The sequence below is a fragment of the Numida meleagris genome, chromosome 14 (assembly GCF_002078875.1).
Source record: "Numida meleagris isolate 19003 breed g44 Domestic line chromosome 14, NumMel1.0, whole genome shotgun sequence".
In the NCBI taxonomy this organism is placed as follows: Eukaryota; Metazoa; Chordata; class Aves; order Galliformes; family Numididae; genus Numida; species Numida meleagris.
Genome location: NC_034422.1, coordinates 4,502,591 through 4,518,548, shown reverse-complemented (window position 1 = coordinate 4,518,548; position 15,958 = coordinate 4,502,591). Strand labels below are relative to the sequence as shown.

The window sequence follows — 15,958 nt, the reverse complement described above, 5'->3', positions numbered from 1 at the left end:
GAGTTACTTGTACAAATACCCAGAGCAGCTTAGCAGTGAGGAGGGAATGGCATTGCCCAGGGAACAGGGAATGGAGATTGCCCAGCAGGACTGCCAGCGAGGGGGAGCGCTCTGCTGGAGCTGCACTGGCAGAAATGATAAGTTCCTAGCAGGAAGCGCGATCTCCTATTTATATGCTGTATTTATTTGCGCTTTTCCGATTCGTGCATCTGCGATTACTGTCTGGATTTAATTTACAACCCCTCCCTGGTTGCCTCTTAGGTTTCCTCCTGAAAAAAGAAGAGAAAATCCTTAAGACACGCAGTCCTTCCTTAGATCTCTTACACTCACCATTATCCGCTGCAGAGCAAAATTAATGCATACCCTTCCTTATTGTTTTCCTTCTTAATTCATTTCTTTCTATAGAGGCTCAGCAAGCACCAATTTTCCAAGCGAGTTTTTAATCGCCTGAGCCCAGCGTGATTACTGTCCTCCAATCTAGTTGCCATTTGATGCAATCAGCATTTCAGAATACAGTGATTTTTTCCCCCCAGACATGAATGCTGTATGGCCAACTGATGGCACTAGGCTGCAAAGAAACATAGAATCCCGACAGTGCTGTGTGGAAGAAAATAACCCTATTGCGTGGTCTCCCCCAGCCGAATGTGTGAAGATCATGTGAAATAGTTTCTTTCCAGCAATGGTGTAATATGGAGCACAAAGAAAGGTATGATTCCAGTACTGAGGGTGGGGAGGCAGGAAGGGCAGAGGAGCTGGGAATGCAGCGTGCTCAAGGGTTTCTGACTGCTGGAATGCTTTGAAAAGGCCTTTCAGGAGTACACGTTGCCAGGGGAGATGTTCTCTCCGTGTCTTTTTCTGCCACCCCACAAATCAAAGATTTCAATACACCAATACTGGAAAACTTGGAGACTTGAGTAGCTCCTGCCTTGCAGACGCTGTAGGCTGGATTTCCCCAACCTGTAGCGAGTTTAGCGTGGAAGATTATCAGTGTAAAACGAGACAATCCTTCCTTGGGCTACATTGCTTACTGTTGTGTTTTAAAGCGCGTTTTGTACGTGATCAACGCCAAGGCTACATTTGCAAAATTACTAAGTGGTGATGAGGACCAGAGCGCCACAGGCAAGGGCAAAGTAACACAGAAGCAAATAAAGGATGGGGGGGCACAGCGGCTGTGTTTTCCTTGCAGCAGGTGCCCAGTGCTGTGCATCTCCTTGCAGCCTGTCCTGGGACAGCTCCTGGGTTCGCCTGCTCCTGGAGAGGTCCGGGGAATGCCTCTTTGTCTTCTTATGTAACAAAGCCTGGGGAGGTAACAACGCAGGTACAGCCCAGTCCTAAATGACTGCATTAACCCTGAGACTGGGCAGATCCAGCCAGCAGCCTTACTGTGGAGATGCTGGGAGGCTTCTCCTGTGTGCACTTTGTAGAACAAAGCCAATGCCCACAACCTATGCATCCTTCCCACTATTCTCTGCAATGCCATGTGCCTCTAACTATTTAGGTTACAGCTTGTTTGTTTTTTACAGTGCTGTTGGTGAGTATGGTTGTCTAAAGTCTAGTAGACAGCCATTTGCTGGGACCTTCTGTTCTTTGCAAACTTGACAATGTGGCTTGTTTAATCGCCTTATGTTATTATTGATATTTTCATCTTCTGTAACTAATTTTTGCTGAGGAAAAATGTATTATTGCCAACTCTGATCTCCTTAATTCTGGTAAGAAAATGCCTCCAGCTCCATCCCATTTGAGGGAGACACAGATGGTTTTGTACAGGATTGCGACTCTTTAGAGAAGGCTGCTGGCGTTGTGTGAGTGTCTGCGGGGTCAGGATGGGAAGGGATCCTATTTAGCAAGACTGGAAGAGTTGGAAAGGTGTCTGCCATTGCACGTGTTTCAGATAATTGTTTCTCTGTCACTGGGAGTTCAGAAAGAGCTGCAGCAGAAAAAAGCCTGAGCTACCTGAAAATGAAGGTGGTTCTAAATAAAGATAGAGAGGATGTGTCTGAAAGACAAAAAGAAAACGAAGGGAGAGAAATACAACGCATCCTGAAAAGCAGAGATAGAGGCAGAGCAGCTCACCCCATCCAGCCCCCCCCCGGCTCAGGGTGGGACATTGGTGCCCTGTGCTGAACCTGTGCTGCAGCTGCTGTGTATGTGCTCTCTGGAAGGCAGAGGGGATGCCCACTGGTGCTGCCCAGCTGTTGCCCACTGACCACAAAACTGGTGTTTTGTTCTGGTTTTGGCTTGCGAACACTTGGTCAGCACCTTTCAGTGCCATAAAGTGCGTGACATGTAAGCTGTGGGGCGCAGGGACATTTGCTTGTCAGCGTGCCCCTTCGCGCCCACACGAACCACGAACGTGTTTCAGTTGTTCCCGTCTGAGTAAAATCTTTGCTGAATAACCCTCTGGAAGCTGGGCACACAGATGGAAGCGGCATGGACTATAGATTGAGGAGGCAGCATCCGCCTGCATGAGAACGGCCCTTAATGCCGAGTCAATAAGCGCAAACACCCTGCACTGAACATGAGTTCACTAAAATCCGGTGACCTGCTGCAGACACGGTCCATGTCAGGTAACAAGGAAGGCTGCAAAGTGTAGAAAAGCAAACATCTCACTACCACAGAAAAAGTGCTCTTTCACGCTGAATCGATAGGACTACATCTCTGACCTGCATAAAACATGAGGCTTTAATAGAGTTATTGCAGTAAACAGAATCTAATAGCTTCGGTAGCTACAAGATGACTTCAGAGATGCCTGCTGCAGGAGGATGCCCTGCTATCAAGGTGAGCTTAGTGGCAGGCAGGAATGATTTCCTTCAAACTCATGCACTCTCCCTCCTTGAAAGTTTGGAGTAGAGTAGCGGTTTTGAAGAGAACATGAGCTTCTTAAAGACAATTAAGAGCAAAATAATTTAGAAAGCCTTCAGTGCCTTGTTCATAACTATAAAACTACAGGATAGCTCCGGTTACCTCGGGTAGGGCATGCCAGGGACACAGTATTAGTTGCACAGATTTGTGTTCTGTTTAGGCAGAAATGTGACAGCCATAGCACTGGGTTCTTTGTTGCTATTTAATTTTGTCTCTCTGTTTAATGCAAGCGGGGAAGGAAGTGTCTTCAGAGAACAATAGCACAAAAGAAAAATTATGCATTAAGTAGAAAAATGAAATCAGTATTTCACATTAATTTGTAACTTGTTCTTTTTTGGTAGCTGTAGCAAGCTAGGAGAGGAGAGGAAGATAACGACCTAGGATTTCATGGGAAAGTAGTTTGTGTTTGTGTATGGAATACTTTGCATCAGATTGCTCCTCTGTGGTCGTTCATCTGGTAGAGCCATGATATCCCTCTGAGTAAGCCTGTTTTGGACTGTCAGTGTGACTAATGTTTGCACAAAATCGATGCTAACTTTAACTACTTTTGGTAGCAGCCAATGCAAACAGTTCAGCTCGGGCTAACAGATCTGAGTCAGTGATACATGTAAGACATGGACAAATGTAATACATTTTTACCACAGCCCAGGCTAACAAATGTGCAGCTTGATCAGGTGTATTTGCCAGAGCTGAAAACCTGCTGTGCATTTGGATTGCCTGGCTGATGTATTTCCATTTTGCTTTTTCTGTCTCTCTTGTTCGAGGGTTTCTTAACCCAGACTTTCCCTGCCTCTTTCTTGGGATTTTTTACATAGCTCCATTCAGGCATAATCTGGAAGTATCATTCTTTTTTCTTTTTTAAACATTTTTATTTATTTATTTTATTTTCCAGCTCTTTATGCCTTCATTTCTACTACGTGCAGAACTTTTTCTAAAGAAAAGAAAAAACTTTTTTTCATGTTCTTGTGCTTTTACATTCTTTGACTGCAGCCTGTTTTTCTGTATCTACACAGCCCTAGGGGGAGATGCTAAAAAACAACCCAAAAGGGAAAAAAAATCCAAAAGTACAACAGAAAACTAACGGCAATACTCTGTGGTTTGTCATTTATCTTTCATGCATGAGTTGGAATGGTTGTTTTGGCCCAGATTTGACAGGGGAGCTCGAGAGCTTTGCAGATCTATCTTGGCATTTAGATAGAGTTCATGAAGGCACAACAGCCGTAGATGGCAGAAAGATTGACAGGAAAAACATTCGTTCGTAGCTGGATTTTAACAGGGTCTTAGTTCGGTGAGAAAGAAGTTCAGTCCATCCAGATCATATGGGCTTAGAGCAAGGGAGGAGTCAGGTAGCTCAACACTGACTCTCCTGACAATTCAATCTCTGCCTTTAAATCAAAGTCAATAGCAAACTATCGATTTTGGTACATCATTGTTCCTGAAGAGCTCTGTGGAAGAAGGGTAGATTTCGTGTCATCCAAAATGTAGGCGCTTTGACGTTTGTTCTCACCGTCATGAGCAAGTTTTTAAAATTCTCCTCCAAAGAGAAAACTCCATGTCCTGTTACGCATTTTGCAGATCCTGGTAGTCCTTAGGTCTGCAGCCCCTTGTACAGTCTTAATGCTGTCGCTGCCTGGTCTAATTCCGGGCTGCTCAGTGCAGGGCTACCTGCCCCAATCCTCCTCTGGGCCAGCACCACAGCTGTCCCCAGACTTCCTTTTCTGGTTGGTGGTTTTAATAAGCTGTGTTCCCTTACTGGTAAGAAAGGATTGTGACAGTTAATTTTCTTTATGAAATGCATTGAGATGATAAGCAGACCACCACTGGATGATTTGTGGGCACATATGTGCCACGTGAGGTTGAACTGCATGTTTGGGTAGTGATGTGTAGGGGAGATGCCATCCTTGGTTAGGACATGCCCCTTAGCTCTATCCCTTGCCCTTGGAAGATACCTGAAGTTCAAAAGCTCCAGCACGCTCGTGAAAGACCAAACAATATGTGGAGTTAGTGGGAGATTGCAGTGACCCTCCTTAGTCCTGCAGACACTTTAGTTAGAGCATGTAAATTAAAATACCTTTCCATCTTTGGTACAACAGATTCTTTTCCTATCAGAGCAGTGGACAAACATTGGTATGACAGCAGTCTGCACCGGGCATGCTGTTTCTCTGCTCTGCACAATGTAGCTGAGATGTGCTGCCTTCACCCTCGTTGGAGCACGGATTTATTGATGCAGTGGAAGTCAAACAACAGGCAGCAACAAAGCACGCTTCACCTGAGTGTTCTCCCCAAACAGGGCTGCTCCTGGTTTTAAGCCCTGCAGGATTTGTCCTGTTCCACTCCCTGCACCGGAGGGACAATTCTCTCCTCTGCTGCTGCAGCTGGAGAACACAAAAGCAGCTGCTGCTGTGATCAGATTGTCACGCTTGTAACTCATGAGCTGTGTGTAACCCCTCTGTGACTCAGAAGCATTGCAACCGCTGTCCCTGGGTGGGTGACAAGAGGTGAGCTGTGCCCTGAGGCCCCTTCTGGCTTGGTTCCTCTGATCCCTCTGCCCGTGAGCTCCCCTTGTTCCTGACTTGGGCTTCTCCTGCTCTGGCAAGGAACCTCAGCCAGGAGTGGGAGGGATTGCAGGGCTATAAGGCAGCGGGTTACATAAGGATCTCTTTTCAAGAGACTTCAGCTGACTGAGGTGCAGCTTATGTATGTATGGTGTAGTAATTCCTTTGGATTTTTATGCAGAATTGAAGTTTCTAATTTAAGGCTGTGTCACGACTGAACCATGCCATCTTTAGCACAGTCTTAGAGTCTTGTTTATATACCCAATCAAGCAAATCCAGCACTTTGCATTAAGGAGTTAAGCTCAGTCTCACAGTTGTGTCATTCTGACATTAAAGAGAGATGAAATATTCTCTTTGAAAAAATCTGCTATGTCACTCAGTCACCTCCTGACAATTTCAAGAGCCCCGAGACTGTGCATTGAATGGAAACCTAGCTGCATTTTTGATACACCGAGATGCTGTTCTTTCTAGTGCATTCACCCTGAAGGACCTCGCTCTGTTTCCTTCAGTGATTGTCCGAGAGCTCTCCCTGCAAAGCAGCGTGTGTCACACAGCCACACCAGCACAGGAACTGGGACACCCAGGGTGGGTGTTGTATTGTTGGAATACCATGGGAAGTGTGATCTAGCAGTCTCTAGAAGTTGTTTGGGCATTCGTTTGTGTGAGGAACTTGCACCATCTTTGTATGTATAGCTCTAAACCTGGTTCTCTGAACTACATCCAGCTATGTCCCTTGGCTTTTTCCACTTACTGCATAGGGAAGTCTTAATGCTGAATTTGTGCATCAACCTGGATTAAATGTATAAAGCAGACTGGTAAGAGGGTAAATATACATACCTGTAAGACCAGAGAAGGAAGACAATTTCTTAGCTCTTGGCATTCTCTCCAGACAATTATATTGAAGCACTTGGACAAGTGAAAGCAGTTTAAGGGCTGTTTTTGTTGGCTGTGTTTGCTGTCTAAATGCCCCCTTTTCCTTATTTTTCCTAATTAATGAATTATTTGTTGCTCAGAAACTAAAAGCTAGCGGGCAAGACTTATGAATGTAGATGCACTAAAATCTAGGCATAGGACCAAAGCTTCCTTTGCACAATAGAAGTGTACTGCTGTGTATTTAAAACCTCCTTCTGGATTTTTTTTCTTCCTTGTTTTCAAGAGATTCTTTGGGCTAAAAATGGTGTATCCTGTCATGACCGGTACAAGATTAAAGGCTGTACTGGTGTGGCTAACATTCATGACGGAACACATCGCTCTAAATACTACATTCAGCCCGCAAGCTTTGTTACTTACTCTTTTTGTCTGATGGGCTTGTGGCTTGGCGGTGCTGTTGTAGTTGCCATATATTCAAGTCCCATTCCACGGGAAAGGGTGCAGGTGTCCTTCAGAGGCAGAAGCAGTGTATGGGCTCCTTTTCCCTGCGGCGTAGTCCAGGAGCAGCACAAGGACGTGGCTTGCACTCCCAGCCCTGCTGTGTAGTCCTTCTGTTCCTGCACCGTGCCCCCGTGCAGCAGGAGGGCTGCCTGCCCACATCCTGCACTCAGTGTCCCCCAGCTTTCTGCATGCTGTGTTGTAGCACCTATGAAGTACTTGTGGGAGATGGGGAAATGTGGAGGTGACCTGCTTTTGCCAGCAGTGAGAAGAAAGCAGCTGGCACTGGAGAATTGGTAAGCTTCAGCAATTACAGCTGACCTGCAGGTTGTTTTTTTTTAATAACACGTTCTTTAGAAACCTCTATTTTCCCTCTTGAAATTTCATTGGGAAAATTGAAGGATATGCAACACATGAAATTGAATGAATACGCATGTAATTGTTTCTTTTTCTTTTAATTTCATGGGGCCTTAGATCTTAAATTTCAGTCACAGGGATTAGAGCCATGAATCTGAACAATAAGTTTACTTAGTACACAGAAGATTACTTCTTAAGCCCATTATTTTACAAAGAACTTCAGTGGAACTGGAGTATGCTACATCTGCCTAAATATTCTCCCCTCTTACTCTTCCCAACAATGTGTAAGTTACTCTGTCAGCCTATAACCCCATTTGTGTAATTCAAGTGAAGAAAAAAAAAGAAAAAGAAAAACCACTGAGGAAAAAAGCAGTTCACAGTTCAACCATATGTGTTTGTTAGTTTCACCCAGTGAACAGTTTCTACAGAACAGGTTCAGAGTCTGAAATTAGAACTGGTGCAAGAAAGAGCTGGCACCATATTGCTGGGGTTTCACCGGGTAAACAACCCTTAATCCCTCCTGGGACACCAGCTGATGAATATGAAGCACATGGATGTTTACTTAAACTACCAAGTGTTAGTAATGCTTAATCTGCAGACGTTTAAGGATCAAATACTTAAGCTAAAGACACCTCATACAAGTATGTGCTTAGAATTTGTGCTGGTTAGAGATCCTTTATCTCAGTGCAAAGAATGAAGATGTCTGTCTAGAGATAAGCATGGCTGGCTGGGAAGGCTGTTAGCCCAGGAGCAGCTCTGCTTCAGGTGACAAGACGAGCAGAAGCCAAGTGGACTTGTGTACCAGACTGCCTAAGCAATAGAAACTCAGGGAGCAAGCATGGGACTGGTACAACTTCCATAGCAAATGGACAAAGGTATCAAGCGTCGTTTCTTCACGTGCTGGGGAGCTGACGACCCTGGTGGACCAAGCACTATTCCAGGTACTGCGAGCAAAGACGTTCCAAAGATGCCATCTTAATCTAATGACCTAATGAAGGTGATCTCTTTTCTGTAATCTGTACAAGGTGTGCTAGATCACTGGGGAGAGCAGAAACAAATTTAATTCTGAGAGAATTCCTCAGATTTTTGTAGAAAAAAACACATATAAAAGCTCAGCTGATTAGTAAAGGGTCTTTGCACATGGAGCAGAAAACAACTTGGCAGGAACCATGTACTGCTATTAGCTGCCCCTGACCACTTCCAGCATTCACTCCACAAAATCAGTGAGAATGAAATGCCAGAGTGTCTGCCCATCCCTGCAGCTGCGTAGCCACTGTGAATGCACAGCAGTTATTACTAAGCCTGAATTATGTCAGGCCAAGTAGCAAGCTGGAGCCTGAAAGCACATCCACCTTCTCTAGTCCTCCTCTTTCAACCTGTGCACCCAACAAACTTATCATCTCCAGCAGGAACGCCCCTGCATGGCCTGCTGGAAAGTGAATGAGAGCAGCTGCTCTGCACCTGGGACTGAAATCTTGGCAGATCTCACGTGTTGTTTAATAATTTTGCATAGATCAACAGTTTTTGAATAGTGCACACTTAATTCAGTACAGCAGGTTTTTAAATTCTCATTGTACATTTATGGATCATTGCACCTTTTCTAAGCCACAGCAATTGTCTCTATTGTTAAACCAAAATGTTAATGTCTTCCATGCTGTCCTTCCCTCTAGTTCAGTGGATTTCAATGGGGGTTAAAAGGTAAAAGCACTCTAAAACTTCAAATAGGCACTGACATCATCAGAAGCTTCCCTAGTCCCATCTTCCTCCTCCTGCCTGTCTTCATCAGTAAACAGTGACATCTAGAGAGAAATGAAGCTTCTTTAGTAAAACAGTAGAGTATCACTAATTCTATTGTGCTTATTGCTGCTGAGCTTGTACTGAAACGGTCTCGTTGTCCTTGCAGAGCTCTGTGCAGCCATGCAACTGATAATCCCCTCCAGAAGCCTATCACACATACCATCACGTTTTTGCGGTCTGTTGCGCATGCAGCACTTCAATTTGTTATGCAGATTTCCAAATCTTTGCTTCCCTGGGCAAAGGATCTTCCTTTCATTCTAGCTTCCAGCTCCCCATCGTTACACTTCAGACCAGAGCATAAATTACGGTTTGTATTTTGTACCAGTGCCATCAGCAGTCTTCGGAATGGGCCCAATCTGGCAAATGGAGTTACTGATGTTATTATCTGTATCTGAAAACTAAAGACGGAGAACATGGGAAATCTTTCAGGCCCATCTTGACCAGTGGAAGCTGGTAGATGGGAGAAACTTTCATTGTAACGATATTTCTAAGTATAGCTATTGGAGTGCACTGAATCATGCTGTTCGCGTATTGTTTAGATGTGACATTATTACTCACTGCTAAGATGAAAAGCAAACACATATACCGCATTGGGGAATACTTGATTTAAACTCTTGCTATTGTTTCCAAGTAGGAAACAAACTTCAGAACATATCTCGAGGGATTCTCATGGCCAACACTTGTATCTGAAACTATGGCAGTTATTCCAGAGAAGAGTACTTGGAGAACTGATTTGCCAATAAAAACAAATTAATGTGAAGAGACTGTTCCAAAAATGACACTTCCAAGACTACTCTGCGCGTGTCTAAAATTAAAAGGGAACAAAACTTCTGTTTTCATTAGTTTCAATTTCACCACCATGTCATTTGCCTCCCTTCACTCTGTCTATTCTTAACCTACCGTTTGCCTCCAATTGCTTGGAGATGGTATCTGTAGACCCCACTACACATCGTGAGCTGGGGCACAGTGAAGCACAACTATTTCCAGAATTAACTGCAGAGAGAAATACCTGTGTGGAAGAAGTTGAATTGCATGCTTTGTTAGAAGCCTAGCAATGCATCCAATGCTTTGTTAACACAATGGAATTTTTTTTTTTACTGTGCATTAATTAATGTGTCATGACATAATGTACAACTGTAGCCAAAACAAGAAGTCTGACATTTTCTAGACTGACTACTATCAAGCAAAATCCTGAATTTAAATAAAAACAGCTTTTCTGAGTTGAAAAGGGTTTGGAAAAACCCTTTGTTTCTCTGTCTCCAGACACAAGGCCATAAAACCTATCTTCCCACCCTGTTGTTGGCTGGGGAAAGACTCCAGCAGTGGGTTCTGGCAGTGCACAGAGCAGAGCCATGGAGGCACAGCACTCACCGACAGAGGAGGACAGCAGACCATTGCCCTTGTGCTTGTTTCTCATAGAAGAAGCAGAGTTCCTCAGGCTGAGGAAGCGATTTCAGCCCAGCTTCTAAAGCAAATATGTAACAATCATAAAGTACAAAATAATGCAAACCAGAAAAAGAAAGAGAGGCGTTCCTGAGGGCATGTGAAAAAATGGAAGTGACAGAAGAAAAAGATCACACAACATAAGGGCTACGAGTAGCACAGCAAGTCCCTTCTAATGGGCTAACACGACAACGCCAGGAACAACATAGCAGAAAAGGTGGAAAAGAAGGCATCCAAGGAATATCACAAAATTGGTACATCTGCCTGTTACATCTGTCTCACTCGGTGTCCTTATGGAATGACCTGCAAGCTGAGGATGACGTGCAAGATTTTGACCAAAACCTTGATGGAAAGCTGTAAAAATTAACCATGCAGCAAGCCTGTTTGTTTTCCTGTCAGTTCCCATCCCCTCTGTTTCACCTGTTCCCCCAAAGAGTGCATAAACCTGCGCTGACCCAAACACAGAACGCTTTCCCAATTACTCTTTGGATTGCCAGCGCTTGATGAGGCCCAAACGAGGCGGCTGTGACAGGCAGTGCAGGGCAAACAGTGCTTCTGACAATTACTTGTGGGGATGGGAGCCAACCACCTGCTTCAAAGCCTGGAGAGGTTAATTGCAGCCCTCTGTCTCCTGACCTGCACACGGAGCACATAGCCAGCCGTCCTGCCGCCCGGTGCAAACTGCTGCACATAACTTTGCTGATTTTGTCTGGCAGCTGACAGTGGGTAGTGACAGGCTGTTTTGCAAAGGCTCTGCGCATTTTAGATTAGAAGAGAGCAGCTTCGACTTCTAGCCGTGCCTTCTTCTCACTGTGTAGTGTTTGCAGAAGACCAGGCCTTTCCCACTTGGTTCTTTCAGAAGCAGCAGCTCAGCAGCAGCCTGTGTGGCCACTGCCTGTGGGACTGCCCCAGCCCCAGCAGCAGAGACACACTCTCGTCCAGCAGCACCAGGCTTGCAGGGGAGGAAGCCAAGAGAGACCTTTGCTTTAGCCCTTGGCCTCCCAGAGGTCAGAGAACAGGGCTTGCACCGAGTCCCCAAAGCTCAACGCATTTCTCATTCCCTCTTCACTTCTGAGGAGTGCCAGGCTGCTGTGAGCGTCACATTGCAGCTCTTGTCTCAGATCTGGACAAAATTAATTCTTTGTGCAAGGAGCCAGAGCAAGCTTTGCCTGGATTAACAGTGGCTGTGGTTTCATGCACAGCATCATGGGCTAACACCTGGATTCAACAACTGCTGTGGTTTCTACCCTTACCTGCACAATCAAACATAATTTTCTTCTAAATTCCTAGGTCAGGTTGTGGCTGAGCCACATAGAAACACGAACTCCAGATAGGGAACTGAAACAACCAGATCTCTCTTCAACTTGCCTTACCAAGACTAGATTATTTTCTAGAAATTACACTGAAGTGAGACATGAGCTCGAAAGTCTGTACGAGGGCATCAGGTGTACTACAGCACAGTGACACATACCGATTTATACTTTCCTCTTGGTCAGTATGTATGTGAATGGATGGCTCTGGCTAGACGTAATCTGTGACATTTGTAAGCCAAGCCTGATGATATTTTTACAGCTACAACTGAAATCCGTCCTTCTGTTCCCCAATTCGGCACCTTGCCTGCTGACGAAAATCCAAGGAAATCCAAGGAGCTTTTAAGCCAGTACGAAGAGTAATCTAAAATATTAGCCTACTGTCTTGTCAGGTGTTAGTTATTCCCTTGATCAGACCTTGATGTTTATCCCTCCCTCTTTGGGTTTTCTTAATTATTTCTGTCTTGTTTTAATTCTCAGAAAACTCCCTAGATATAGGCTTTATGATTTAGAATCTCAACTGCTCATTCAATTAATGGGCTTGATTAATGTGCTTAAACTTTCTAGAGACACTTGTGACACATTATGAGGGGGAAACAAGGATTCTGAGTATGCTCCATCTCATTTGTGATACTCCTGAGACTGGAATCCATTACAAGCTGTTTTATCAGATAGCTAGAGTTTATTTCTCATATTTAATTTTTTTTAATTCTTGTATTTATTCAGCATTGACGTGGAAGGATTATTCTCTCCAAGAGTGACAGAGGTTCCTGTGCTCCTTTCCTTGTAACCTGATTTACTTGCTTAGCAAAAAAAATGATTGTAGCTTCAGTATATTGATTAGAATCTGACAAGCTGACATGAGAATGGAAAAAGCGGAGGCGCAGCTCTTTCACTTTATGTACGAGTATCATATATGGAGAGAAAACCATCACACAGGGAGCTTTCCTAGTAAGGCTCCAAGATATTGGGATATTCTGTGCTCCTATGAACTCCATGTAACCGGAATCTGACCCCTAGCTCAGACAGAATCCCTTCATACCTTTCTCTGCTGACACAGTGCACAATATTGGTGGTAGGTAGATGGTTGGACTAGATGATCTGAGAGGTCTTTTCCAACCTTAATGATTCTATATCAGAGCCTCAGTACAAAACAACATGGAACAGCCCTGATGAGAGAATGGAGCCATTTCAGTGACTGAACTACCTCGCATGAGCCACGGCTTTAAAAGCTTGAAGTGAATGCTGTTGGAAGTGGTAGCCTCTCTTGCTTCAAAGCAGAGTACAGACCTGTAATGAATAAATGGACATAAGCACATATATATCCATGTATATACACGAATATGCATATATATATAAACTCAATACGTTAATCTAAATGTATGCATGCTCTAAAAGCGTATATGTACACACCCGCACGAAAATATGAAAAACATGCCTTATCAAGAAGTTCCATCCTTCCTGCTTGCAAGTCAAACGCGTTGCTGTGCCAGATTCCTTATATAACGATTTCATATAATGACACACAGCAACTATGAATACATTTTGCTAAAACAATTACAGAGAAGTTCTAAAAATTAATGCTTCTGCTGCACTTCTGCTCACGAGCCATACGGGGAGCTTCTGTCTTTCAGTACTACAGTGCTCAAGGAAAAAGAAAAGGATTCTATTTTATGGTTCTGAGTCAGTCTTTTTCTTACTAACATATGGCCCCATTTTTCCAGGTTCTTTAAGCAAGTTGTAAACATAAACTTTGATGCATATGGAGTTTGATTCATGAAGAGTTTAATTTGCCTAGTATAAAAGATTCACGTAGGTTATATAACATCATTAAATTATTTTTGTAGTTTGAGTAGGCTCCATTGAGAAAGGCAGAACTGTTTCCCTGGCGTCCATTTATCACTGTTTGCTACTAATTAGAAAACTGAAAATACAATATGCATGATTCGCGTTATCTGCATTGTCTTTGGACTGATGTATTGTTCCTTGTGCTTCTTCAGGAACTTTTATTCATTTCTCAATTAATCTTTTTTTTTTTTTTTAAGGTTTCTGACAGATGTGACTCCATCTTCGTTAATGGCAAGGAAATGAAAAGCAAAGTGGATACTATTGTTAACTTCACTTATGAGCATTTTACCACCCAATTAGAAGTGACGGTCTGGGTTCCGCGGCTGCCGCTGCAGATAGAGATCTCTGATACAGAGCTCAGCCAGATCAAAGGCTGGAGGATACCCGTCACCTCTAATAAAAGGTATGCTTACAGCATTAGCACCCTCCAGAGCCTCTGGTTTTAGAACGCTTCAAATTTTTAGCGTGTTTCTCAGAATGTAAACTCTCCTGTTTGAAATGAGATCTATATTCTCTCTTCACCTTCATTACAATGCCCGACAACGGTGTGAGTAGGCTGCATTTTATCCTGACCTATATAGTTTAAAAGTCAGTGGCTTTGCTTGGAGCAGTAATCAATTCCACACAATCTCAGGAAACTGTATCACACAATCCAGTGTGCAAATCTGACAAAAAGAACCTGGGCCTCTTGCAACCCCATATACAAAAGTTCTTGTGTGTGTGATGTTCAGCACTAGCAGTGCTGATTTCTGTGTACATAGCTGAATAAGAGAAGGCAAGGGAGGAGTCAGGCATCGGGTCACTGACCACACACAGCACTCAGATGTTGTGCAAGTCTCTGCTCTGCAGGATTCAGACTGGGCACAGTGTAGGGGACAGCTTACTCCAGAAACCAAAGGGCACCACACAGATCCAGAGGACACGCACATCTCAGTGGTGTGGGATATGGAAACAGCTATTCATCACGAACTCAGCAGTCTAGACATAGCTTTAGAGAGGGAAATGTGAGCCCTGGAAAAGAAAATCCTGATATTTTGAGGCTGTTCATTTTTAAGAACAGCTCAGAGTTTCTGATTTTGCTTTCCTGCAGTCAGTAAATCCTCGAGCGATGTGCTGGTTTCACCATCGTGTTGGGAGACTACTGCTCAGCCCTTTCCTGTGTAGGGTGAGGCATAATTTTATGCAAAATACTTGAATTTCATAAAAATTGAGAGACTTTGAAGCCTAGAAAAAATGTACAGGGCCTTCTAAATGTTGGCATTTGCCATTCAGAGACAGAATTCTGAACATGTACAGCTTCACTGCAGAAGAGTCCACACTGGAATCTAGCTGAAAAACACATGCTGTCAGAGTTTGTGTTGTCCTTTTTCCTTTGTGTTTAACATCACGGTAACTTTGGAAGCCTTATTACGTCCTATTACACAAAATTTTGAACGAGACATTGCATTTTCAGTCACCTCTTAATGTTTCTCTTCCTCAAAAAACAGGAGCTCTGGTTTCTTTTAACATGATTGAATATAGGCAAGATTCTCCTTTCTGTTCTCCACTTGACCTTGGCAGCCCCACATCCATTACTGTAATGCAGCGTACAGCTCCCCTAACAAACTCACCTACTAGCTCCTTATTATTCCTTAGCATAACTTGATATTTCCAAATTCAAAAGCAGCAGCAAAAGTACACTTTGCACAATACTGTTTCTGTCATCTTGTTTTGTTGCTCTGGATATGTGCTAGACACCTTTTTATAAACAAGTAATATTAACAAATTCAGAGCAGAATAATGGCTTCTTGACAGTCATTTTCAAAACCTGCCTTGACCATATTTCAGGTCTCCCCATAGTGTCACTGTCCCATACAGTTTTGGACCTTAGCAGGTTAGCACAGTACACTCAAAAACAGCACTTAAATACTTGAAGGCAAAATTTCCTTACAATCAGCAGCCTCACAAAGCAGCAGATGGAACAGCTTGAGAACATGTGAAATCTTGCAGGTGGCAAATAGGTGCAAGAAAGACCCACAGGACTCTGGATGATTATTCAACCTCTGTACAGCAGACTTGGGTGAAGCATGACTTACTTAACAGATCTGAATTAGGCAAAACAAACAAACAAAAACCACGCTCCTATAGAATCTATTCATAAGATTATAGTCTTCTACCAGGACACACACGGATTGAAAACAACAATAAAATAAACACACATGGATTTTGAGCTCTGTTCTCTTATCCTTCGCTACTGAAAATATCCATTCTTGTAGAATAATCATTTGGACAACGTGCTAGATTAATAACTTCCAGGAATGGTGCTATACTGGTGGGTTTTGGGAGAAGTTGAAAAATGGTACAGGGGAACAAGGCACGACACCAAATCACGTTTATAATACAGTGGAAAAGCATTTCTGGCAGCAGTCACAGGAGTGC

General features: G+C 43.6%; 1 protein-coding gene and 1 long non-coding RNA gene across 6 annotated transcripts in view; one reads left to right on the top strand and one right to left on the bottom strand.

Annotated features, from left to right (window-relative positions):
* TMEM132B (transmembrane protein 132B) overlaps positions 1-15,958 on the top strand; it is a 190,795-nt gene that overhangs the window by 161,388 nt on the left and 13,449 nt on the right. For all 4 annotated transcript variants that reach the window (XM_021412778.1, XM_021412777.1, XM_021412776.1 and 1 more), the window contains one exon: positions 13,738-13,943. In XM_021412778.1, the coding sequence (XP_021268453.1) occupies positions 13,738-13,943 (206 nt within the window). The remainder of the gene's footprint in view (positions 1-13,737; positions 13,944-15,958) is intronic.
* Positions 282-15,958, bottom strand: part of LOC110406366 — a 283,084-nt gene continuing 267,407 nt past the window's right edge. For both annotated transcript variants that reach the window (XR_002443444.1, XR_002443445.1), the window contains 4 exons: positions 10,311-12,982; positions 9,840-9,948; positions 9,100-9,295; positions 282-8,941 (listed from right to left, as the gene is read on the bottom strand). This is a non-coding gene — a long non-coding RNA (uncharacterized LOC110406366). The remainder of the gene's footprint in view (positions 8,942-9,099; positions 9,296-9,839; positions 9,949-10,310; positions 12,983-15,958) is intronic.